General features: G+C 44.9%; 1 protein-coding gene across 6 annotated transcripts; it reads left to right on the top strand.

Annotated features, from left to right (window-relative positions):
• The first annotated feature begins 5,343 nt into the window (after positions 1–5,343).
• LOC128416355 (uncharacterized) lies at positions 5,344–11,477 on the top strand. Of its 6 annotated transcripts, XM_053394021.1 has the most exons (5): positions 5,347–5,642; positions 5,851–6,078; positions 8,288–8,493; positions 8,805–9,625; positions 10,313–11,477. In XM_053394021.1, exons 4-5 carry the CDS (start codon positions 8,824–8,826, stop codon positions 10,921–10,923), a joined length of 1,413 nt encoding a protein of 470 aa, XP_053249996.1. In that variant the 5' UTR covers positions 5,347–5,642; positions 5,851–6,078; positions 8,288–8,493; positions 8,805–8,823; the 3' UTR covers positions 10,924–11,477. The 6 variants fall into 6 exon arrangements, with proteins under 6 accessions (XP_053249999.1, XP_053249996.1, XP_053249995.1 ...); XM_053394024.1 differs by lacking the exon at positions 8,288–8,493 and having other exon boundaries at positions 5,344–5,642; positions 8,805–9,562; XM_053394020.1 differs by lacking the exon at positions 8,288–8,493 and having other exon boundaries at positions 8,808–9,625.
• The last annotated feature ends 14,514 nt before the right edge of the window (positions 11,478–25,991 follow it).

Below are 25,991 nucleotides of genomic sequence, written 5' to 3'. Positions count from 1 at the left end.
ACCTGATACATGATCAAATCACAGATTAAAAGGCTTAGATTTACAATCCCTGGATTTTCAATACCGGACATTTTTATCGTAATTGTGTAATTTTGTCCTGTCAGTTACTGGAGTGAGTGCATGTGGATCCCGCACCCTTGCCTGATCCAATAGCAACTAAATGCTTCTGCACAGGTGATCTTGCTGAACTGCTCTTTGCTAGGATCCGCAAAAGTGGCAGGCTTGTGCCACACTGATAGGGGGCCTTCCAGGAGATTGAGAGGACAGGCAGCAGCCCACCTTTCTGCCTTGGCCAAGGCTTTTGCCGATGGCTTCACCTCAGTGAGCACCTTTGCAGCAACCCTTCAGTCAGTTGAGGGCTTCTGAGGAAGAGGCAAACACCAAAGTGACTGACTGGGAGCCCCTGGGAAGAGCACAGAGAGAAGTCCCACCAGGCCGGGATTACAAAGAGGGGGTCAGGTCAGGGATGGGGGAGAAATACCTGAAGGGGACAGGAGATGTTAGCCAACTGTGTGGGACCCAGAGAGTACAAACCTTGTCTCTCCCCAGATCTCTGGGGGGAGATGGGTGGGGGCAAGGCTACCCTATCACAAGAACTGCTGGAATGCTCTGAAGAGAGGGAGAAACAGGTGTGTGAGAGGACAAGAAGAGAAAAGGACAGATCTTTTAAAGGGCAGTCTGTGTCTTACCCTTCAGCTCTTACTGATGAAACCAGCTGGAGCCAAGGGGAAAGTGGGGTGTCCCTGGCAACCCCTCAGCTGAGGGTGGGCAGAGCAGTCATGTGGGCTGCTGGGAAACAGACCTAGGAGCCCAAGGAAGGAAGGAGCCTGCTCCTGGCAGAACTTGGGAAAAGTAAGTGATGCACAAACTGCTGACAGAGACTCGCTTGTCTAAGGGTAGACCAGCTCCCCTGGGACACCCTCTGCTCTGAAGAATGGTGCAGGAACCACCCCCACCCCATGAATTTAAATAAGTTGGGGAGCACAAAAGGAAACCATCATGTGATGTAACAGGAGGAAGAACAGTCCACAAAAGCATCACTAGCCAGTGCTTCTCCTGTGTCTTTGTGTGAGGTGTATGGATCCAATGTACTTTAATGTATTGCTTTCCCCTGGCTCAATCACATGCAAGTAGAGAACCTGGGCTTCCTTTGCACACTGGGGATGTGAAGCAGCATCACCAAGAGCCCAGCACAGCTGCTCTGTTAAGCTTCAACTCGGAGTGGATATTACTCCATTTTTTAATCACTATGTAAACGCTGTTTCATGCTTCCACACAAATGAAACAAACTGTGCCAGCTACATATACTTAAAGCCTCTTCCAAGCATTTGATATGTTATTTGACATTGGTGGCGTATGAGTTGTAGCTAATTAGTAATTCATATGGACTAAATTGTCTTAAACTGAGTTGGGTGGAATCTACACGCATATAAAAACCGTTCTGAAAATGCTTTTTTAAAAAAAGGCGTTTTTAAAAATATGTTGCATTTTCCATAAGGCTCACCATCACCACCTAGTGTCACATTGTATATTGCACCTAAAACACACTTAAAATGTTTTATTTGCAGCTGTATAGCTGAGTTATTTGTGAAACTGGGGGGAAGAATTTATAACTAAACAAAACATTTAGGTCTGAAGATAAAGCTATTGATGGCTACTATGTGTGATGGCTATGTGCTCTGCCTCCAAAAATGAAGGCAGCAATGATTCTGCTGGAAAGTGCAGAAAAGGAAAGTACTGTTGCTTGCAGATTTCCCATAGGCATCTGTTTGGCCACTGTAGGAAGAGGATGCTGGACTTAATGTCCCATTGGCCTGATCCAGCAGACTCTCCTGATGTTCTTATGTTCAAAAATGGTAAACCATCTTCTCTCCTGTGATAATATTTAGTTTTGCTCAAAACCGGCTGTTGTTCTTTCAGTGTCAGTCAGGAGTAACCATCTCCAGATGTTGCTGCTACATTTCCCATCATTCTTGATGATTAACCACATAGGCTGAGCCTGATAAGAGTTGGGAGTCCAGCAGCATTTGGAAAGCGCCATATTGCCTTCCTTGGTTTATAAATAAAGTCATACCCTGGAAGTCAAACAGCTCAATTCCGGAACATTTTGGCTCCTGAACATTGCAAACCCAGAAGTGACTGTTCCAGATTGCAAACTATTTTTGGAAGCCAAAGTCTGACAGGGCTTCCACGGCTTCCAATTGGCTGCAGAAGCCATGCTTTGGTTTTCAAATGTTTTGGAAATTGAATGGACTTCCGGAACGGACTTCCAAGGTACGACTGTAACAGCAAAACTATGAGAGCCCTGATTTGTTATTTGTGAGAATGAAGAGGTCCCGATTTGAAGTGAAATGTGGGTGGGGTGTGAGAATAGAACAGAGAGATGAATGAGGCCATTAGCAACACTGCAAATTGCAAATTTCAAAAGATCATAAATCACGCCCTCAAGTAATCCTAAGACTGGATTGAAAAAAAATCAATAGTATTTTAAAAGTTATCGTAACAGTGAGAATACTTTGTATTTGGCTTCTGGCTTCTAAGGGCACCGTCACTGAATGCAGTCAGAATAAAAAACAGAAGCCACATCACAGTTATGTCTGAAAAGCTTTCATTCGTATTCATCTGCAGGATATCATTTCTGCAGATCTGTCATTTCGAAAGCAAACAGATCAAAACTACTTAACACAACACTCTCTGGTTTGAATTCTTTGTTGATCATAGGATTAACGTAAAACTCCAGGGTTGCAATCTTATAAACACTTACTTGGGAGTAAATTTCATTGAACTTAATAGATCTTCTAAGCGGGCATGTGTAGAATTGCACTCTAGGCTTGTTGACGTCATGCATCTTCAAGAATTAGACATTTAAGGACATGTTGTGAAAGTTGTGGGGAATAATTCGGAATTCATGAGATTACTAGCTTGCCATTGCTGTTTAACATGTATGCAGTCAGAGCTTTTTTCTTTTTTTTTTACAGCTGGAACTCAGTTCCAGCACCTCTCAGGTGGGAGACATTGCCATTATAGGGGAACAAGGGAGGCCTCTGTGGTGACTTTTGGCACCTCCTCTTCTAGAAAAACAGCACTGTATATGGTTTAGTACTTTTGGTGTTTTCCCCCAATGAGGTTAAAATGCTTAAACTTCAGTGGGGGAGATTGTTAACATGACAGTGATGAAAGCAACCACTAGTTAAATACTATCCTTGAGGGCATAGCCAGGACTTCAGAGTGCTAACTTTCCACTGAGATGAGTGAGTGAGCAAAAAAATCTGACTATTGGTCAGGGCTCTTCCAGATGACATTTGAAGAGCTACATTTAAGGAATATGGCATTTGGCCACCTCATGAGAAGACTCCCTCGAAAAGACCCTCGTGTTGGGAAAGATGGAGGGCACAAGGAGAAGGGGACGACAGAGGACGAGATGGTTGGACAGTGTTCTCGAAGCTACCAGCATGAGTTTGACCAAACTGCGGGAGGCAGTGGAAGACAGGAGTGCCTTGCGTGCTCTGGTCCATGGGGTCACAAAGAGTGGCCACGACTAAACAACTAAACAACAACAACAACATTTGGTCAGGGCTCTTCCAGATGACATTTGAAGAGCTACTTTTAAGGAATATGGCATCTTGATTATAAAACTGGAGTAGTTATCCACCGCCTTGAAATTTGCCCATTAGAAAGCTTGACAATGAACCTTTCTGAATTTCCAGCATACTTAGAAGTGGGAAATGAGTAAGACGATACTAGATTGCAAAGGTTGCTTCAATTCGCAAGGCCTGAGGATTACAGATACTCCTTTCGGGATGAAGAATCAACAGAGCATGGGCCCCTTGTAGCAGGTATGTTGATTGGCCAACCTTTCCAGTGAAGAACACCACCATTTAGGGGATCATAGTAAAAGCCTTGCTGCAACAAAGTCATTGTGCACACAGATACATAATTGCGCCTACAGGTACATAATTGCACCTACAGGTACGTATTTCTCTAGGTGTTTCGGCACACACAAGTACAGGCAGCATGCAAGGTGATGGGGAAATAATGGAATGTCTTTCTGTTCCATCAGATCTGGGTGGCATCCCTAAATGCTTGTCTGCAATCAGTGAAATACTACATTAAAGTGGGGGAGAAACAATTCAGTGCAAAAAACCAGAACTGATGTTACCTGGGGCTCAATAGAACAGATGGCTGTGAAAATGCCTGTCCTGGGTGGTCAGTCTTTCTAAAAAAGGGATAGCGAACCTGTAGCCCTCCAAATGCTGCTGAACTGCAACTCCCAGACAGCATGGCTAATGGCCAGGTATAATGGCAGCTATACAGCAGCAACATCTGGAGAGCCATAGGTTCCCCTTCTGTGAAGTATCAGGTCGATAACTTTGGTGAAACTTCTGGACCACAGATGGGGAGCCTGTAGCCTTCTGGATATTGCTCGATTGCAACTCCCATAATGCCTGAACGCTGACCATCCTGACTGGAGTCCAACAACACCTAAAAGGCCACAGGTTCCTCATCACTCAGAAGAGGCCCAGCTTTCCTTCTAGAATTCTCAGTAGTGGCATGTGACCCAAAAATGTTCCATGTCAGCTTTGGCTGATAAACAATGGATGTAAAGGAGAAGTGGGTCAACAACCAACATCCTTTGGTTATCCATATTATTCCAAGGACATCAGCGTCTCAGCTGACCTCCATTCCAAGCAAACAGAATCCGGTTGTGTGCGTGCCCCGCTGGAGTCTCTTACTGCTCCTAGACTGGGGTGACATCCAGTGGCGTAGCGTGGGTTGTCAGCACCCGGGGCAAGGCAAGTAATTTGTGCCCCCTAACCCATGGAGCCAGGTAGGGGCAGAGAGCTGCGAGTGTGAGTGCGCCCCCCCCCCGATGTTGCACCCGGTGCGGCCAGCCCCCCCTGCACCCCCCACGCTACGCCACTGGTGGCATCTAACAGAATGTAGTTTGAGCAAGCCACTTCCTTGGTGGGGTGCATGGGGCGCCCTAAATTTCTGGAGAGCTTTTGAAGACTTGCTTCAAAACGCACAGCACCATACTACCCTGGGAGGAAGCTCCATTGAATTCAATAGGGCGTCCGTCTGAGCAGACAAGGCTGCAATCCCGAGAGTAAATCGCCTCCGAATTCAACAAGGTGTTTTATTAAGAGTAGGGCATATTCTATGACTGCTCTGGGGAACCTGACGCTCCCTTCCCGGGGGAAATGTTTGTGGATGAGAATATGCATTTGGTTTTTGCTTTTTTTTTTGGCAAAGGCTGTTTGCAAAATACTTGGGGGGGGGAGCTGAGCGCCCTCCCCGCCCTGGCAACCCGGAGCCGCCTTTCGCCAGCAGATCGAGCTCCGCCGAACAAAGCCACGACAAGGGGATTAACTTCCAAATGACCCTCGCCGCGCGGCCGAAAGCGCCGCCGGAGCCCCACCCCTCGGACGGCCGGAGGTCTGGCTGCTGATGGTCACATGGGCCTCTCTCAGCATGGTGGGAAGGGAAAGTTTATTTGAATTGCAAGCGCTGCCCGCCTGCCTGGGGACCATCAAACTTGTGCTGCTCCGCTTCCCGGCCAGCTCTGCTGCTGCTCCTCCTTGAAGTTTGCTGCGCCCTCCGCCCCGCCAGCCCGGCTCCAAATGCTTCACACAGTTTGCAAGGTGATTTAAAAAAAAAAATAATAATATTGTTTTATATCCATTTCAACCTCTGCTTTTGTTCATGCTCATCCATTTATTGCTTTTGCAACATTTGTGATCGCAGATCCCCTCCTTAACCAGCGTTAAATGCATTTGCTCCTATTTGCGGCTTCTCTTCTTTTGCAACTACTTTTTATTTCTATTTCTATTTTTTCCTACACCCCCTTAGTTCCCTTTCCCCATTGTCCGCCCTCTGATTCGAGGCTCCGCACGTCAGTCACGGGCTTGACTCTTGCCCCTCCCCGCCTCCCCGATTGAGCGCTGGCTCCCCGCCTTCTTCCTCTGCTTCGTCCTGCCTCTCCAAGGCTGCGTCTGGTTGGGCGGGCGCCGCGCCCGTCACGCGGGGGAGCCAATCGCAGCCGGCCTGCATGCCCACGAGCGAGCCGGGAACTTGCAAGTAAGTGTGCGACTGTGGGTTAGGGGAGCGGCAGAGCTTTTGGGGAAGGCGGCTGGGAGGGTCGGGATGTTTTGGGAAACCCCTGGCCGGCACCGAAACGCTGGAGAGCACCCCTGGGTGTCCCTGGAAGTGGGTGAGGGAGGGGAGGTCTGCCGCTTGGAGGAGGGGCAGTATCAGACACCAGGAAGAGTTAAATGTTGCACCCCAGAGTTGTTGTTTTCCAGTACTTAAAAAAAAAAACACAACTCCAGATTTAAAGTTCCCCATGAGATGCAAAATGATCCTCGTCTTCACATACCCTGTGAAAAGTCTGGTGTTCAGTTTGCTGGAGAATCTGCCATCTTTTGCATCTGCTTCTCGGCTAAAAAGGGATTTTGGTTTTTGGAGGGAGGTTTCTTATAAATGGGTTTTTGGAGAAAGCCCCTTGGATTTATTCCAGCTTCTTGGAGTCTGGTGGTACTGATCTGCAAACCCAAAGACTCTGTTTCGCTCTGTTGTGTTGGAATTTCCGGAGCTGTGCTGCAGGGGTACCTTAGGAGTACTGCAGGTGGAAGTAACTGCAGGCTGAACTTAATGTGGGAAGCTGGAGCAAGTATAGGTAGCATCTTTGCTGGCTAGACAGCTAGCTAAGCCTGGTGGGGTTTTTATTTTGCAGAAGTGTTTCCCGAAAGCTGTAGATTCACCCTCAAGGTGTGAGTTCAAGAAGGGAGCTTTCCAGTAATTTTTGCATGCCCAACCTGTCATATATCAGCTGTCTGTACTGGAGACCTGTTCATTCCTGGGTCCTTCTAGCTATATAGGCCTAATTCTCTGTTACTATTATCTTACTAATATAGACAATCATTCAATTATGCAAGCCACCCCCTGTGGCTTCAAGTGGTACGGCTCAGATGCAGGTAAACCTGTGTCTGGGCTGTACCACCTCAAGATGCAGATGGAGGCTGGCATAATTGAATGCCCATCCATAAAAGCGAAGTCTAGCTAAGCCTTCTTGCAACTAGTTTTCTATAGGCATGGAAGGTTTTTGAAGGAAGGAGCATTCCACCATGTGATTTTCCCTCCTGTTGTCTGTACATCCTAGATCCAGTTTGCCCACCCCTATAAGAACAGACCACTAGATGTGCCTTACTCTGTTATCCCTGCAGAGACTTTTGGCTAATAGTGAGGCTTATTTGTCATCTTCTTAAGTGTCTACATTAGCTAATGTCTTGCTTTTATGTTCTGCTGACATGGCTGAGTGAGCCCTGACCGGGAAATGAAACATTTGCATGCTTTTGTTTTGTGCTGAATTGCTTACTTGGAAGTACATCTCAATTGCCTGAATGGCACTTGCTTTCCAAATTTGTCTTTAAAATCACAACCTAAAGCTCAGAAAGTCTTTTGTGTGATGCAAATGTTTACTCCCAAATAAAGTGAGATGGTGGTGTTTCAACAAGGCCTGCATCACATGCAGGCTTGATTCAAGTAAGTACCATTGGACCTGCTGAGATTTACTTCTGAGTAAAGCAACACAGAATGTGGCTTTAGACTTCAAAGTCCATAAAATTAATCTAGGCTGCAAAAAATTATACTAGCCTGCTATGAGTCTCCGTGCTGACCTGTCAAGAGAGGAAGCCCTATCTTCCATCACCTGCATGGAAATGCAGGCTTGTGGCTTTTTGGCTGGCTAGTAAAAAAAAAGATCTACCAAATAGACTGGCAGGGGAGTGATGGAGCAATCCACCCCTCCTTTGGCAGCTGTCTGTATTTCTGTGATAGTTGTAGAGAAAAGGGCATCCCTCTCTTTGTGACTTGCACAGAAAGGAAGTAGACTGTGAATAAATCCTTTCCTCTTCCACCAGCCCCCTTGTTTGCCTGCATGGAATTCCTGGTCACCTGTGGCTGCCACACAAGTTGCTAAAATACAAGCTAACTCCATGCAGTGGTGCAGCTGGAGCTGGACCTGCAGGCAGACTTTTTTGGTAGAGCAAAACCCAAACACGTCAGGTGTGCAGAAGAAAAAACATTAATTGCGTTATTCATAAACCCCATGCTTCTCTAAATAGCCCTGTCTCCCAGATAAGTCCAGGATCTAAATTTGTGTGGCTGTTCCACTGACCCCATGTCAGTTCAAAAACCCAGGGACCTGCTGGAGGTGTCTGTCCATGTGAGACAAATTAGAACATGAGAAAATCCCTGCTAGATCAAGTCTTGCATCCTATTTTCACAGTGGCTGACCAAATGTCTATGGGAAATTTACAAGCACTCCCTGCACTTCTGAGTCCTAGCAATTCAGAAGCATACTGCACCCATCTCTGGAAGTAGAGCATCGCCAACGAGGCTAGTAGCTATTGATGGCCTTCTCCATAAATGTTTGCAATCCTCTCTACGTGTTTGTTTGGAAACAAGCCTCACATACATAAATGATGTTTCCAAGTAAGTGGGTATAGTACTGTAGCCTACAATCATTTCCCAAAACACCTGTATTTCTCCTTAGGGAGGAGAACATACAAACAACAATACATATAAACAAACAGTTCAGCAATAGAGGTATGTACATCCTTCTAAAAGGGGCCTGTTGTAACTGGGAGAACGGCACATTTGTGTTCCTAAGCTAAATTGATAGTTTACATGATCGGGAGCACTTGCCAAATAACTCTCTGAAGGTCAGAAAACCAATTAAAGGGAAAAGAATAACCTCTGCTGTGCCTGTGAGGTTTTAACTGGTGTGGGTTCTCTTTTGGCAGCAGAGGCAGAAAGAAAATAATGGCTGGTAATGACGACCTCTTAAAGAATCTACAGAACAACTTGCAAGAGCTGAACAATCTCCGCTCTAGGTATTACATATCAGCAAAACGTACCTTGTCTGCAGGGGCCAAGTCACTGCTTCGTGACCAGCAACAACTGCCAAGGGAGAATATGAACATCCAGCCGTTTGCTCCTAGAAAGAGCATCCGCCACCGTAACCCCTACTGGCCTGATGAAGAAATCCGGACCTTCATTGAGATCTGGGGCGACGACCAAGTCCAAGCCTCGCTGGCCACCAATTTTCGCAACGAGGCTCAGTATGAGTGGATCTCTGATCGGATGCGGGAATACGGCTATGACAGGGATATGAAGCAGTGCCGTTTGCGTGCCAAAGAGCTTCGGCGAGGATACAAGGCCATTGTTTGTGGAAACAACTCCTCTGTGAGTGGCCAACGTGCCCTGCCATTCTATGATTCCTTGAATAGTTTCCTGTGCATGCACAAAGGCCTGGTGGTATCCAAAGTCTCCCTCTCCATAGATCGGAGGAATCGAGAGGCACAAAAGCTGGGTCTGGAGCAGGAGAAAAACGAAAAACTAAGCGTCGTCCTCGTTTCCGACGACGACGAAGCCTCCATCCCAGAGCCTGCAGATGACTCAAATGGCTATTTTCAAGACCCGCGGATGGATTCCGACCCCGTGAATGCCCAATCTCCAGATGATGAATGGGAGCAGCACGGAGAAGACGACATCCTGGCAGGTGATGAGGCTTTGCCCCATTTCCCCAGTGCTAGAGGAGAGAGCCATTCGGCTGTCAATTCAGGTGAATTTTGAGAATTCAACTCCTGTTTCAAAGATCATTGCTTTTGAGCAATGTCACCTCGGTGGGTCAAGTTAAGATGGTGGTTTGGGCTGAGCTTGATTTCTTTTTTTAAAAAAAACAAACTCTGAGATGTGCTGGGAGGACTCCACTTATATACTAGAAGCCTCTCCCTTTAATCTAGGGATTGGGAACCTGTGGTCCTCCAAATGGCAGATTCTACAAAGCCAATAAGTCCCAGCCACCATAGCCCAATAGTCATGGATAATGGGAGTTGTAGTCCAACAGCTTCCCCATCCCTGCTGTAATCCCAAATGTATGAGGTTTGGCTATAGCTACTTAGTGAGGGGGGTTGGTCCACACAAATGTCAGAGGTTGTCTCCTTAGCATTGTTGAGCATGCTCCAGAGCTAAGCCCTAGTGAACACTGGCTGAAATTAAGCTTTCAGTTAGGCGTGGAGAACCTAGAGCCATCCAGATGTTCCTGGGACTATAGCTCCCATCAGCCACAGCCAGCATGGTCAGTGATGATGGGTTTTGTAGGCCCAACAGCAGCTGCAAGGCCACAGGTTCCCCTCTGCTTTTAAGTGCAGGCTGCTGCTGCTGTTTTAACTTCTTTTGGCATCTGGTATGCTGCTGGCCCCCTGCAGATCGCCACCGTTTTGTTAACTCCTGCTGTCTTCCATTGCAGGCCCATCCAGCTCCTTCCCCAGGGGGCCCCTGGCCGACACTGACAGAGCGAGCAACCACTGGAGCAGGAAACAGAGGAGGCAACCCGACGCTGCCTCGGACCTCGTGGACGCCATATCGCAAGTGGGCGACAGGCTAGTGTGCACCCTGTCCGATTTGCACTCGAGGCACAGGGAGACGTCTGAGCTTACACAGGCCAGGGAGAGCAATGCCCGCAAGGAGGAGTTGACCATCCTCGCAAGCCACGTGGGCCAGGCCACCAAAAACATGGACAAACTCATCACTCTTATGGAGACGTCGACCAGGCGGATCGCAGATGCCATGGACAGGCAAACAGCTGCCTTGGAGAACCTGGCACGGTTGTTTGCCACCAGGGCGCCACCTCCTCCAGTGCCCTCCACATCCCAAGGGCAGCCTCCGCATTCCTCCCCAAGCACCTCTGTACTGCTCCCATCATCATCATCATCGCCGCCACCGCTGGCGCTGCACAATGCTCCAAACGCTTTGGGGGCCCACCACGCCAGTGCTCCCAAAGCTCCAGAATCACCAGCTCCCAGCGAGGCTGAGGAATGCCAGCCAGAGAAAAAGAAAATAAAAACAGAAGGCAACTAGTGGAATCTCATCATTTGACAATCCCTCAAACATGCTTCTTTGCTCTCATTGGGTAGACACTCATCCTTAAAAAAAAAAAAACTCCTTTGAGGGGGAAAGTCAGGATGGTGGAAGCTGTAACAAATCTCTTTTTTTAAATGTAGCCAGAATTTCAGTTTGAAGGTATGTTTGTGTAGAAAAGGGAAGGATGAGTTTTGCCTAGGATGACAAAACTGTAGAGTTCACTGGCATTCCACTGTTCTGTCCCTTGCTCCATATTCTGCTGCTTCGTTATGCAATTCGGACTGCAGTCCCGTGCACAGTTGCTAGGGAGTAAAGCCCCACTGAACTGTGTAAGTGTGGTTCAGATCTAGGCTTAGGCCACAGAGAAGGTTGGTTCAAAATCTCTGCTCAGCCCTGAAGTTGGTTGGTGGCCTTTGTCAGCTGCTGTTTTTCCTCTCTCTAAATGGGCAATACAAATAATCTGCACTGCTTGGTGGTTTTGAAGATGAGCAATTTAAAGACTGTGAATCATTGTGCACAGTGAAACTGATATAAATGAGTAGAGAACATTCTTTGTTGATATATAACATGTTGTTGTTAAAAATCAGTGAAACGCACGGTGAGCGATGGGCTCTTTTCCTCCCTTATCTCAATGAAACCACGTCTTTATTGGCAAACAGAAATAGTCTTCAAATACTAAAATAGAACATTTTTAATGTGGTTGCGGCAGCTGCTCTTGCAAGATCAAAGCCCAAGCTTGGTGGTTCTTTCCTTCTCAGGTTATAAGAATGGGGAACCTCTGGCCCTCCAGATGATGTTGAACTACAACTCCCTTCAGCCCAGCAAGTATGACCAATGGCTAGGGATGATGGGAGTTGAACAACATCTGGAGGGCCAAAGCTCCCCACAGCTGGGCTATAGCTGGAGGAGGGATAGGCCTGAGTGCGCAGAGCAATGGTCTCCATTTTGTAGCTCATGGAGGACAAAATGGGTTAGTAAGAGAAGCAAAGCAAACTTTTGGCTTTTAAAGAACTCCTTGCACGTGAGAGTTCTATGAAACTCATCTCCTCCCAACCACTAACCTTGTAGAAGAGATCAAGGACTAAACATCAGGAAGAACTTTTATGACAGTAAGAGTTGTTTGACATTGGAACAGTCTCCCTCAGGACATTGTGGAGGTTTTTGAGCAGAGGTTGGATGGCCCTTCTGTCATGGATGCTTGAGATTCCTGCATTCCAGAGGGTTGTACTAGATGGCCTTTGGCGGATCCCTTCCAACTCTATGATTCTGTGGCTAAGTCAGGGGTGGAGAACCTCCAGAGTTAATCCTGCAGTGGTGGCACACAGCCTACTCCCTGTCAAAATTGGCCCTTGAGGACAATCATGGAGTCAAAAAGGTTCCTCACCCCTGAACTCAGGATTTGTTTATTTAACGTTAGCCTGCCTATGGTTTCTGGGCAGCACACAAGGTGTGACAGCCAAATCTTGCTTAACCCCAGCATCTGGCACTCAACCAGTGTGGTGTAGTGGTTAAGAGCAGTAGTCTTGTAATCTGGGGAACTGGGTTCGCTTCCCCGCTCTTCCACATGCAGCTGCTGGGTGACCTTGGGCTAGTCACACTTCTCTGAAGTCTCTCAGCCTCACTCACCTCACAGAGTGTTTGTTGTGGGGGAGGAAGGATAATGTTAGCCGCTTTGAGACTCCTTAGGGTACTGATAAAGCGGGATATCAAATCCAAACTCCTCCTCCTCCTCTTCAAAGCTTATGTTGTCCCTGACCATTGCTTCTGGAGAAATCAGACTCCATGAATTTGTCTTCAAAGCCTTCAAGCTGGGGGCCAGTACTATTTCTTGTGATAGTGAGTTCCATAAGTTAATGTTGTGCAGAGTGAAAAGTACTTCTGCTCATAAGCCCCGAGGTGTACCGACAATCAACTTCGATTATGATGCCAATGTCTAGATATTGGAAGAGTGAAATGCTCTCATCTCCCTTCCTAGTTGCCCCTTCCTCTCTCATTCTTCAGGTGGGCAGCTAAGACTGCACAGAAAAAAGATTATTAGCCTCACAAACCAATGCAGTTGGCCTGACAGAGGCGCACTGTGCAGGCTGGAATTTCTCCCATTACAATTTCCTTTATGGGGAATGTAAATTGTATTAGTGCTCAGCTGCGACTACAAATACCTGCCTGCAGTCACTGTGTGGACGTGAGTGGGGAAAGGGATTGACAAGAGTCCCAATCCCCATAATGGCAAACAGTTCCAACTGACCTAGGTGAGGCTGAGTGTCCTCATTCCTATACAGTGGTACCTCAGGTTACATACGCTTCAGGTTACAGACTCCGCTAACCCAGAAATAGTGCTTCAGGTTAAGAACTTTGCTTCAGGATGAGAACAGAAATCGTGCTCCGGCGGCGTGGCGGCAGCAGGAGGCCCCATTAGCTAAAGTGGTGCTACAGGTTAAGAACAGTTTCAGGTTAAGTATGGTCCTCCGGAACGAATTAAGTACTTAACCTGAGGTACCACTGTATTTGAAAGCGCTGTGCACCACCACCCCAGGTGAAGAGCACATTGATTCCTAAACAAAGTATGTGGTCATTTCAGACAAGCAACCCATTTTTTAAAAAATGTGTATTAGGGAACTAGAGGCCTGCATCCAAAGATTTGGCTGGTTATTTCAGCCTTGCAACTAAGGCCCTGATTATTACTAGCCTGTTAAGGGGCCAGCAGCTTCTGTTTCCACGACGGCTACAGAGGAGCCCTACCTCCTCTTGGCATGCTGAGAGAGAGGGAAGAATGCCTTCTATGAAGCAGATTGTGCCAGCCTGCTACATTTTCAGGAAGGCCATGAAGGAAGGAACAAAGCAGACAGCATCAAAATGCCACATATCCTGTAGTGTGGGGCTCACGGAAGTTGCGAGTAAAAGGTGTGTAAGAGAGTATTGCCAATACATTCTAAGCGCATATGCTATTGAAGAGGCACTGTCACTTTTAACTGAAAAGTGCAGTGTGCTCTTGTTTCTCAAATGCCTAGTTGTAACTGGGATCTCTACTGTAGAAGATCAGGGTTATGCTTCACCTAAGTAATACTAATTTTGTTTGTTTGTTTTTTTAAAAAAAGCTCTCGACATTTTTTACATGGCTACCCTACCAATAAAGTTGGATACTAAAAACTTAAAAGTGGTGACCATTTATTAACATTTGGTATGTATGTTCAGCAGTTCAGGTGGGGGGGAGACTTAATATCATTTGAAGTTCTTTTAAACTCAACTATTATTACATTTTAATAAATAAGCTTAGGTTCATTCTGTGAAATGAGTCACTCAGGCATTTTAATGCAGGAAATAAAAAAAATAATCACCTTAAAACAATTCCATCTTAGTCAGTGTAGCTATCTTTTTTGCATTTTGCCTACAGAAGAAACTGAAAATAGTCTAGGGATTAAGCCTCACAAAACTACAGTTCCTCAAATGTAGTAACGGTATTTGAGCCAGTTTGTGCTTGGAGCACAGAGGTGATTTTAGATACCTATGATTCCAGTGACTGCAGTACAATTACTTGCATATAATAATCTACATTAAGGGGACACACATTGACACATTCTTAATAAGAGTTTAAATGCCGTTTCATAACTGTTCATTGGGAAACTGAATCAATTTAATTTCCCATTAAGCAGGGGTATAATGAGGATGCAACGGGTTGAATGCCTAAGCATCTAATCTATGCTCATAGTAATGCAGCCTTTAAACATAATTCAACAGAGGAAATGTTCATCCCCACACACAGGCCCAATTTCGCTTTGTAGTCAGTTGCTTGTTTTGCCTTTTTCCCCTCCCCAAGTGGTCTAACCTTATGCCAGGTTCCAGTGTTATTTACCTATTCTGTTTGTAAATCACCGTGCTGCAAGGCACACCCATGGTGGTTTATAATATTAAAACACTAAAACAAATTAAATGGTACGAAACAAAGAGTGGGAACCTTTTTCACCCTAGCACCACATTCCATTATGAGGAAACCTTATGAGGGCCATATGCCAGGGGTGGCTGGGGCCAGAGATGAAAGTGGCCCGAACAATGAACCAGAAATTTAGCACTTCTGCAGTAGGGTAGCTTCTGAACACATTCGCACACACCGCTCTCTCCATCCAGACAAACGAGACATTATCAGAGGTCAAGGATATATTCTAGCCGGGTAATACTCTCAAGGAGAATGTGAAGAAAGGCCAGTGAGGGTGGAGCCTTGGAAGAAATTCAAGGGTTGTGTGATCTGGGGAGAATTCTGAGTCAGAAAGGGCTGAAGGGAGACAGAAATGGAGCAAGAGCTCTTGGGTTGAAAGCCTCTTCAGGAGCCAATGAAACATGCTGCCTGGTCTGGGCTTCTCCACTTCTGCCTTCCCTCAGAACATGCAGGTCTTTCCAGGGTTGGATGTTTGGATGGCAGGGTGTCCTAACTTCTGTCACTGAACTGCTGCGTGATGGGAAGAGCCAACATTCTTCGTTCATCTCTCAAGCCACAGGCATCATAACACATGCTAACTCACCTCCCATCTCTCCCAACACACCCTTGATGGTCAAAACCGCTATGTGCATCATGGGTACAGGGTACCCATGTTTCTGTGCTCATCAGAAATGCACAAGCTGTTGCTGCAGCACCGTAGACACAGGTTGGTGCAATTGGTAGGAGCTTATTCAGGGCATTTGTCCTCTTTTTATGTTGCTCCCTCCCCCCGCCCCCCAAAAAAATCTGTTCTGGGGCTTCTTCCGAACTCACCAGAGCAGATGAGGATGGTGTTCACAGGAATAAGAGAAAGTCCCATTGTGCAGACAGATGAAACCCTACATATTGTGATGGTATGGCAACAGAAAGGTTTCTCTTTCTTAACTGCTGATTCCAACATAAAGAGAAATATTTGTAGGAAAAACCGACCTTGAATCAATAGGATATTAAGCACTGGTTGAAATGAATATCCCAGTCCTTAGCACGGTCAATTTACTTCAGATTTGAGGCTTTCACCTCATCCTGTGCATTGATCAAATCATCGTATCCATGAAAAATAAAACTGCAGCCGTATTTTACACTTGCTGGGGAGTAATTCCGACAGAATGTACACCTTGTAAATCCCATTGCAATTACTAGGATGCTTAAGCCTAGGATGCTTGCAATCCTGTGCACGTTGAATCAAAGAGTAAATTCTGTTAAATTCATTTGGTCTAACTTAAGTAAACACGTAGAGGCTTCCCTTACATGTAAGTTCATTTGATGGAATTTCAGCATTTGAGTAAAAGTTTTGAACGAACCTTGTTTCAGAAAGCCTTATGCAAATTATATTTAAAACTGTTTTGATTATCATTATTAAAAAAATTCCCCAGGTATGACTAAGAAATTGATACAGTTAAAAGAACTGAGTTTAGAATACCAACATGTCTAGATTCACTGCTTCAGAAAAATAAAATGCAAAGTTATCCCATTAATTCAGTTGCATTAATCTTTACTTAAAATCTCCCAGTGCCAGCTGTCAGTTAATTTCCGCTTAATGGTACCTGCCAATTTAACGTCAAGTGTTGATTGCAAATTATGGAGGAAATATATGCCAAAAGACATGCCCTGTGTACTGAGAAGGGCTTATAATACCCACAATGTCCAAGTTGGGTACTGCAAATTGTCCCATCTTATTTTAAATTTTATTTTGACAAAGTAATATAAATGAATAAGAATAAAAATGTGCACGCCACCCCACCACTGAGACCATTCCATTGTAACTATCCAACCTCCCAATATTTCAACACCTCTTGCGATGGTTTGACCCCTTTCCATTTTAACAGTACAAATTCTACAAACACCCTCCATATCTCCTCAAAATCATTTCTCCTGCATATTCCCTTTGTTACCTTAATGGCACATGTTAATTTATCATTAATAGCTATGTCCCACACCTCTGTATGTCATTCTTCTGTTTTATATTCTGCTTGCTCCTTCCACTTCCTAGCTATAATAATTCGTGCAGCTGTCAATAAATTTGTGAGCAAGTCCATAGCCTGTGAACCTTCCACCGCATCATAAATTGATAATGCTACCTCTGGACTTTCAGTCAGCTTTAACCCAGTGCAATTTGTACATCTTACTCAGAATTGTCTACTCTTTTAGTGGTTCTCAGGCTGGAGTCTTTCCCACAACATCTCCCTGGTCTGGAGAGAATATCACTGCTTGATCCTGCCAATACCAAGGACTGAACCTGGAAACTTCTTCATGAAAAGAATGTGCTTTCCCACTGATATACAGTCCCTCTCCATTGTTATGGTTGAACCCAGTCCAGTATCCAATATAACAGGCTGAACCAACTCTTGTTTATTCATACCCTACCTTTCCTCCAAGTGGGACACGGGTGGCGCTGTGGGTTAAACCACAGAGCCTAGTGTTGAATGGTTTATTTAAATGTAAAGGTTCATCATTGTTGCACCCGATGTGTATGTCTTTAAGGGGCCAGAGCAAGGGCCAGAGTAAGATAACGAGACCCAGCTTTACAGCTGTGAAACGTAGCAGGTGCTGCTGAGTTGTATTTGATTAAGGTGTGTCAGCATTTGGGTGTAGTATATAAGGAGCAGCACCTAGCTCTCCCATTACCCTGGGGGATGGGTTGGTGGTTGGGTCTGGTTTGGTTGTTAATGTGTTTAGTGTAAAAGGAGTTTTTGTTTTTCTTATTAAAACCTAGTTTAAGTTATTTTTGAGTCCTTTATTTTTTTTAATGCATGGTCTCCCCAGCAAGCTCTCTGCGCTACTAAACTGCAAACAGCCAACACCTAGGACTTGCCGATCAGAAGGTCGGCAGTTTGAATCCCCGTGATGGAGTGAGCTCCCGTTGCTCGGTCCCTGCTCCTGCCAACCTAGCAGTTCGAAAGCACGTCAAAGTGCAAGTAGATAAATAGGTAGCGCTCCGGCGGGAAGGTAAACGGCGTTTCCATGCGCTGCTCTGGTTCGCCAGAAGCGGCTTAGTCATGCTGGCCACATGACCCGGAAGCTGTCTGCGGATAAACGCCGGCTCCCTCGGCCAATAAAGCAAGATGAGTGCCGCAACCCCAGAGTCGGTCACGACTGGACCTATTGGTCATGGGTCCCTTTACCCTTTACCTTTTACCTTTCCTCCAAAGAGCTCAAACTGGTGTGTATGATTCTCCCTCTCCTCCTTTAATCCCCATAGCAACTCTGAGGTTGGGGAGGCTGAGAGGAAATGAGTGGCCCAAGGTCACCCAGTGCGTTTCATGGCAGAGTGGGGATTTGAACTCTGGTCTCCCAGGCCTGGGCCAGCACTTTTAACCACTACACCACACTGGCAGAAGCAGTGTGGAACCCATGCCGTTTCTGCTCTGTCACAGTGGGGTCACCCTTTGCAAAACCCATTGCCCTTTGTAAGCTCCCAACATCACAGTACCTAAAAATATGGTTCCATACTAATTTCAGCGGGGCCATGATCTTTGCATGACGTATATAACTTGTGGAACTTTTTTCCAGGCTACATTTCCTTCTAGGGAGCCACATGGCAAGAGCAGATGGGGCCAGAGGCAAAAGTGAACAGAAAAATGAATGTGTATTTTACATAAACCTCTCTGTGTTCTCTATCCAGGGCAGGAAGTGGTATCATTATCAGAGCTGAAGGACACATTCAAGGCAGGCAAAAACACTCAAAGGTGTGAAGCGGGGACACTGAAGGGTGTGACTTTAGGAGGGTCTTCAGGACCAGACAGAGAGGGCTTCTGTCATCCTCCAGGCCTGAGGTTCGCTACTTCTGTGTTCAAGCTGCTGCCAGACATCTTGCTGCAGTTTTGTTTATTTTCACCCAGACAGGGAAATACAGTGTTCATACACGCAAGGAACTAGCATCTGCATCTGACAGGGAAAGACAGGAAGAACAATGAGGTTACGCAAAACAGATTCCTAATTGGTGCATGCAAGCAGACAATTCTGCCCCGCTGGTTCCACAGAAGGGACAGACAGTGCAGCGGGAGAGATTTATGGCTTTTACATCAGGCTTACCTGAGCAGCTGTCCTGCATGGGGAAATGGAAATTAGCAAATGGTACCAGTTTTCTGAACAAGAGTAGCGAGAAGCCCTGGAACCAACAAAGCAAAAAGCCAAACAAGCAAACAACTCGAGTGTGCCTTTTCAGAGGACTACAATGGCAGCTCTGCTTGAACAACATCCCAAACACAAGCAACAAGACCAGCATGCTAATGTTATTTATACTGCTCAAGGACAGTATTACATCCTGCAAGAATAAAAAAGATGGTCCTGACTTTGGAACATACAGAACATTAAAGGAGTGGGAGCAGAAAGGGCTTAGCCAGTAAAGGAGCACAGTGAAGTCCATTAACCTCTGACTCTCCACACCTATGTCGAGGTGAGGGAGGAAGAGATGAGCTATGTGGCTGCAGGGGACAGAGGATTCATCTTTTGGTCTGCTAGCTCCACTGTCGCCAAAGTTCAGCTCAGACTTTTTTACCGGTTCTGAGAAAGTATTGGTGGGAACTGGTAGGAAAGCATTCTTAGGACTAATCAGTGCTTTTTTCTGGGGGTGCACAGGGGTACACATACCCCTAAACATTTTGTAAATCTTTGTACTTTTGTACATTTACTGTACAGTGGTACCTCGGGTTACAGACGCTTCAGTTTGTAGACGCTTTAGGTTACAGACTCCGCTACCCCAGAAATAGTACCTCAGGTTAAGAACTTTGCCCCAGGATGAGAACAGAAATTACTGTATTTTTTGCTCTATAAGACTCACTTTTTCCCTCCTAAAAAGTAAGGGGAAATGTGTGTGCGTCTTATGGAGCGAATGCAGGCTGCGCAGCTATCCCAGAAGCCAGAACAGCAATAGGGATCGCTGCTTTCGCTGTGCAGCGATCCCTCTTGTTGTTCTAGCTTCTGAGATTCAGAATATTTTTTTTCTTGTTTTCCTCCTCCAAAAACTAGGTGCGTCTTATGGTCTGGTGAGTCTTATAGAGCGAAAAATACGGTACGTGGCGGTGGTGCGGTGGCGCGGTGGCAGCGGGAGGCCCCATTAGCTAAAGTGGTACTTTAGGTTAAGAACAGTTTCAGGTTAAGAACGGACCTCCAGAACAAATTAAGTTCTTAACCCGAGGTACCACTGTATTTATTTTTCCCAATTTGAACTATAAAATGGTGATTTTCTTGAGTCAAAATGAGAGTACCCCTAAACATTATTTTTTTTAGAAAAAAAGCACTGGGACTGATAGCCACCACTAGAGCATGCTCCTACAGAGCTAGCAAATCAAATAACTGGGTCTATACCATAGTAGTGTGCTACAAAGGGACACTCAGAAATCTAAGCAAACCAAGGTGATACTAGCGCAGTGCTCCAAATGTTGTTGGACTACAGCTCCCATCATCCCTGACCACTGGCCATGCCAGGCTGGTGCTGATCGGAGCTGGAGCTGGAGTCCCAGTTGGCCATGACCCTGTGGTTCCCCAGTTGTGGAATGCCCTCCTAAATGTCTCCATCATTCTTAACTTTCAGGAGGAATCTAAAAATATTCCTGCTTACGCGGGCATTTGGTGGCTAATGAACAGCATTTGTGGCAATCTCACGATCATTGGATGGAAGAATGTTTTTGACTGTAATTGCTTCTAACTAAAACTGCTTTTAGAGGTTTTGAATTGTAATTGTGTTCAGAATATATTTCCTTTATAAATTGTGTATCTGTTTGCTGCCCTGCGCTCCTTGCAGAGGAAGGGCAGGGTATGAATTCAGTTTATAATGAGTAACAGCATCTGGAAGGCCACAGGCTTTGCGCCCTTGGGCTGGAGTATCAAGTCTGAGAGGTTGCAGATGAGGCTCAACAGTTCCACCACAGTTAGGAAGCCCACTGGGAGGCGGGCTTGTGCAAGCCAGTTTCTTAGTCTAATCTTATTTCACATGGGTTGCTGAGAGGATAATACTGAAGGGGAAACATGCAACAAAAAGTTGAGCAGTGCAACCTCAGAGGGTGCTTGTGGGATACCGGGTAGTGACAGCAGATAGCCCTGCTGCTTCGAAATACCAAGGGTTGGCATGGCTTTATTTAAATAATTTTGAAAGGGGAAATTAGGAAATTACTGTGGCACACAGGAGAACAGTCACCGGTATCCTCAAAGCATGTGCATTAAGCTCAGCCCACCCTCACCCACCCTTCCTGTCCTTGGATTTATCACAGAGGGAGCAATGCCAGGCCTAAAGGTGTGGTTAGATCGAGATTATGGAGAACCACTAGCCTTGCATAGTACAAGTGCCAAACTGTAAGCTGTCAAGCAGGTACCATGTAACTCATATTTGTCTACTCTGAATGCGTCTTCTGCTTATTATTAGAGGATAACTCAGTTGATAAGAGCATGAAACTCTTAATCTCAAGGTCATGGGTTGAAGCCTCACATTGGTCAAGTTTCCTGCATTGCAGGGGTTTGGACTAGAAGACCCTCATGGTACCTTGCAGCTCTACAGTTCTTCAGTTCTAAATAAATAAAAGAAGGGCCACATACTGGCACTTAGATGCCATGGAATATTTTTTTCTTCCTTTTTTTATTAAAGATTTTCTTGGTTTACAAAAGTATGTGCAATGTCTCTCTCTTTTTTTAAGTAACATTTTTTTACAGATCAGTTTCATTTGTTAAGACATTAAGAAGAAAATGTTTCTATTTTACTTAATATATGTGGTCTTTTATGTCAGCGTCGCTTGTGCAGGTTCTCTGCTATTCACTTGTGTTTCTTTGGTGGTGAGAGAGGTTGGGGTTGGCCTAGGGTGTGGTTGTTTGTTTGTGATTGGCTGTGGTGATCTTTGTTTTCATGTGTGAGTGGGGTGGGTGGGTGTTTTGGATCAGGTTAGCCATATTGATTTGTATGTTGTTGGTGGATTTTAGTCATTGCCTTGTTGGGCTGTGTATGTGATAAAGGGCAGCCATACCGGGAGATGCCATGGAATTGAATTCTGCCTCACCACGTTGCACAAGCAAACCTCAGCGCTCTCTTCTCCCAAAATTTGCTCAAGGGTGTCTCTCAATCCACTGGGTGGAGAGTGGCAGGCAAAAGGAGGATGTTGAAGCCCTGTTACATACACAGAAGTCCACTCCACACAGCCAGTCAACCTTGTGGGCAGTATCCAACTAATGGACCCTGTCAGTGCAAAGTTTTACACTTAGGCAGCATAGTGTCTCCCCTCTCCTCCTCCCCACATGCCTCTTAAATCTCTTCTAAGTGGGGGTTGACTGTGGTCAAAAAAGTGAAATACCTGGGTGTGAACATGACAGCTAAGAATGTGAATTTATTTAAAGACAATTATGAAAAAACTTGGACAGAAGTGAAAAAAGATCTGGAGATTTGGTCAAACTTGAAGCTTTCCTTGTTAGGCCGAATTGCAGTTATAAAAATGAATGTATTGCCAAGAACGTTGTTTTTGTTTCAAGCATTACAAATAATGGATAAAATGGACTGTTTCAAGAAGTGGCAGAAAGATATATCTAAATTTGTCTGGCAGGGCAAGAAGCCCAGAATAAAATTTAAGATATTAACGGATTCAAAGGAAAGAGGGGGGTTTGCCCTGCCAGACTTTAAATTGTACTATGAAGCGGCAGCTTTCTGCTGGCTAAAAGATTGGCTGCTTCTTGAAAACACAGACATTTTGGATTTGGAAGGTTTTGACAATATTTTTGGGTGGCATGCATATCTGTGGTATGACAAGGTTAAAGCGCACAAAAGTTTTAAAAACCATATTGTCAGAAAAGCACTACTAAATGTCTGGGTCAGATATAAAGATTTGCTGGAAAATAAAACTCCTAGGTGGTTGTCGCCAATGGAAGCTAAGGCAGTTAAAAAGTTAAATATGGAGTCGAAATGGCCAAGATATTGGGAAATTCTGGAAAGGGAAGGGGACAAACTGAGATTGCAGAGTTTTGAGAAACTAAAAGGGAAGGTGAGAGATTGGTTGCATTATCACCAAATAAATGAAGTATTTAAATTGGACAGTAAAATTGGCTTCCAGGTGGAAAAATCAAAATTGGAGACTGAATTGTTAGAATCCAGTACTAAGAATTTGTCAAAAATGTATAATCTTCTGCTGAAATGGAATACACAAGATGAAACGGTTAAATCAGCTATGATTAAATGGGCTCAGGACATTGGTCATAATATTTTGTTTGCTGATTGGGAAAAGTTGTGGACCACCGGGATGAAATTTACGGCATGTAATGCCCTAAGAGAGAATATTATGAAAATGATCTATAGGTGGTACATAACCCCAGTCAAGCTTGCAAAGATTTACCATTTGCCCGACAATAAATGTTGGAAATGTAAGGAAAAGGAAGGTACATTCTTTCACCTCTGGTGGACGTGCCCGAAGATTAAGGCATTCTGGGAAATGATCTATAATGAACTGAAAAAGGTATTTAAATATACTTTCCCCAAGAAACCAGAGGCCTTTCTCTTGGGTATTGTCGGCCAGGGGGTGTCAAAGACAGACATAACTTTCTTTATGTACGCCACAACAGCAGCTAGAATACTCATTGCGAAGTACTGGAAGACGCAAGATTTACCCACACTGGAAGAATGGCAGATGAAGGTGATAGACTACATGGGCTTGGCAGAAATGACGAGCAGAATCCGAAACCAGGGAAGAGAAGCGGCGGAAGAAGAATGGAAAAAGTTTAAGGACTATTTAAAAAAATATTACAAAATCAATGACAGTTAGAATGATGTTGGACTAAAGTAAATGGTTACTATCAGTAATGGTTAAGACAAGGAGAACAAAGATGATTAGCTTAAATTTACAGTAAAATAAGGGAAGATTTGCTGAACAATTGATTAGAATTTGGAATACAGAAACGGGAGGCATGAGGAAGTCAAAGAAGAAAGGTTTAAGAAATTAGGACATGAAATGGTACGTGTTTTTTGTTTTGTTTTTTGTCTATTGTTTGTTTATGTATGCTTTGTATGTATGAATATAAAAATTGCTTAATAAAAATATTATTAAAAAAAAAATTAAATCTCTTCTAAGTGTTCCCACTGATTTGGAGAGGTTGGAGGAAGGGCTGAAGAGAGATGGTAAAGTTCCATTGTGGAAGTGTAAATCCTTCTGCTGCTGGGATGTTCATTGGATACTGCCCTGTATTTTTACTTTAAGAAGCCTCTGGGGGGTTATAGACATGCATAGCATTTACCCATCCACTCCTACATCTATCACACACACACCTCAAATGCTCCTATGAATCCATCATGTTGTTCTGACTCTACCCACAGAGCAGCCAACTCCAAGAGACCAGCTTTAATTCTGCCAATGTGAATTATTTTAAGCCCCAGACTAAATAAAATGGAAGGGATGCAAGCTGGAAGCTGAGGTCACTGTGGCCTTTCAGAGCCACTCCTACCAGAAATAACTCATTAATAACATTCAAGAATCACTTCACAATTTAGCTAAAGAAAAAGGCTTTGTAATACTTGAGAGCCGTTCTCTGATATTTTTGGTATCAAAGGCATTTTAAATGTATAACAAGATGTTCATCATGCATCCGAGGTGGGTGGAAGAGGGGAAATGAACTGAAACAGGCATAAGTGTGCCAGCATTGGAGTGCCAGCTTTTGGCTTTGGCAAAAGAATTCTTCCTTTTTCAGTTCATTGAACTGAATCTACTATGAGCAAAGCTCTCACCCTCCACCCCCTGCCACACATGTTTACAAGCTATTACTAGGTTATAATTCTGTATGTAGCACTTATTATATTATCTGCCTTCAGCAGAGATGCTGGTGAGCTTTGCACCAATGCTACTACCCAAGGGAGTTTTATCATGGGTACAGTCAACCTTTTCTTAGTGGAGAACCTACAGTCCATGGGTCAAATTAGGGTTGTGTTCCCCAAGCCTTATCCACCTGTCCTACAACTGATGTCATATATAATGTCAGATACAGGACAGGTAAAGTCACGGCTACAAAGGAACAATCGGAAGCTCCTGGTTGTTCTTGACAAATCTGTATGTGGCAACTTTCACAAGCCCCACTAGCATGGTGTAGTAGAGTCAATCCCTGCTTAAAGCAGCATCAATCACATCCGATAGCACCGATCAATAGCACTTGTCAGTGGTGACATCAAGTCCCACTATGATCAGCTGGACTCTTCCCTTTGCAGCAATTTGAACTCAAGCCACTATGCAGAAGAAAAATGTGCCACCTGGTCATTGTGATGCCATGCGATTGGCAGGTGAGCAGCCGCAACCACTTGTCAAAGTGGCCTGTCAAGGGTAGGGGAGCTCAGGATCTGGCTGTTCCCCATCCCTGGTATAGTTTGAAAGAATATGCATGTGGGTCCTTGGAGCAAAACTCTTGGCTGCTTTACTCCTCCTCCACTACCTGAAGGTAAGCCATGGTTTAGCTTAGTGTGAAATCAGAACTCTGGCTTATGGGTTGCCCCCCCCCCCCGCCCAAAGTACAAGCAGTAATCCAGGAACAGATCTTGGCTACAGACCATGGTTTGTCTGAAGCAAGACAACCCAAAAGTTCAGGTTGACACACAATACTAAGTCATGGCTTAGCTCTGGGTAGCTGGAGGATTGGGGAAAGGAATGAAGTGCCACAATTTTTGCTATGAAATCAAATATGCCTACTTGATCACACTAAGTTATGGATTTAGCATTACTTCCAATCCATGACACTGTATCAATCTTCCTCTCCTATGTACAAGAATATGGATGAAAAGGAGCACATTCTTCTCCCCAAAAAGGATGGGAGATGAGTCTACTTCCAGTCCTTGTCACTTTTGCATGTGTTCAGTTCAGTTCAGCATTCATTTGGGATGTTTAAAAATTATGCATGAAAATTTGCATTTGCGGGCAGTTATTATTGTATCCTGTCTGATCAGCACAAGGATTACCACTAGTGCAAAAGCACCCCACCCCCAAATGTGCTCCCTAAAACAGATTTAGAGAACATGCAAGGAGAGGAAGTTCCATTGCAAGCTGAAGGAACTACTTACTTATTACTATCTTGAATACAACCTTGTGTTTCAATATGTATTGCTAAATGCATTCTCTCACAACATAAATTTTGGTATGTTTTTCAAGCC

Source organism: Podarcis raffonei, chromosome 6 (assembly GCF_027172205.1).
Source record: "Podarcis raffonei isolate rPodRaf1 chromosome 6, rPodRaf1.pri, whole genome shotgun sequence".
Lineage (NCBI taxonomy): Eukaryota > Metazoa > Chordata > Lepidosauria > Squamata > Lacertidae > Podarcis > Podarcis raffonei.
The sequence above is the reverse complement of the archived record's forward strand: the minus strand, read 5'-3'. Positions and strand labels throughout refer to the sequence as shown.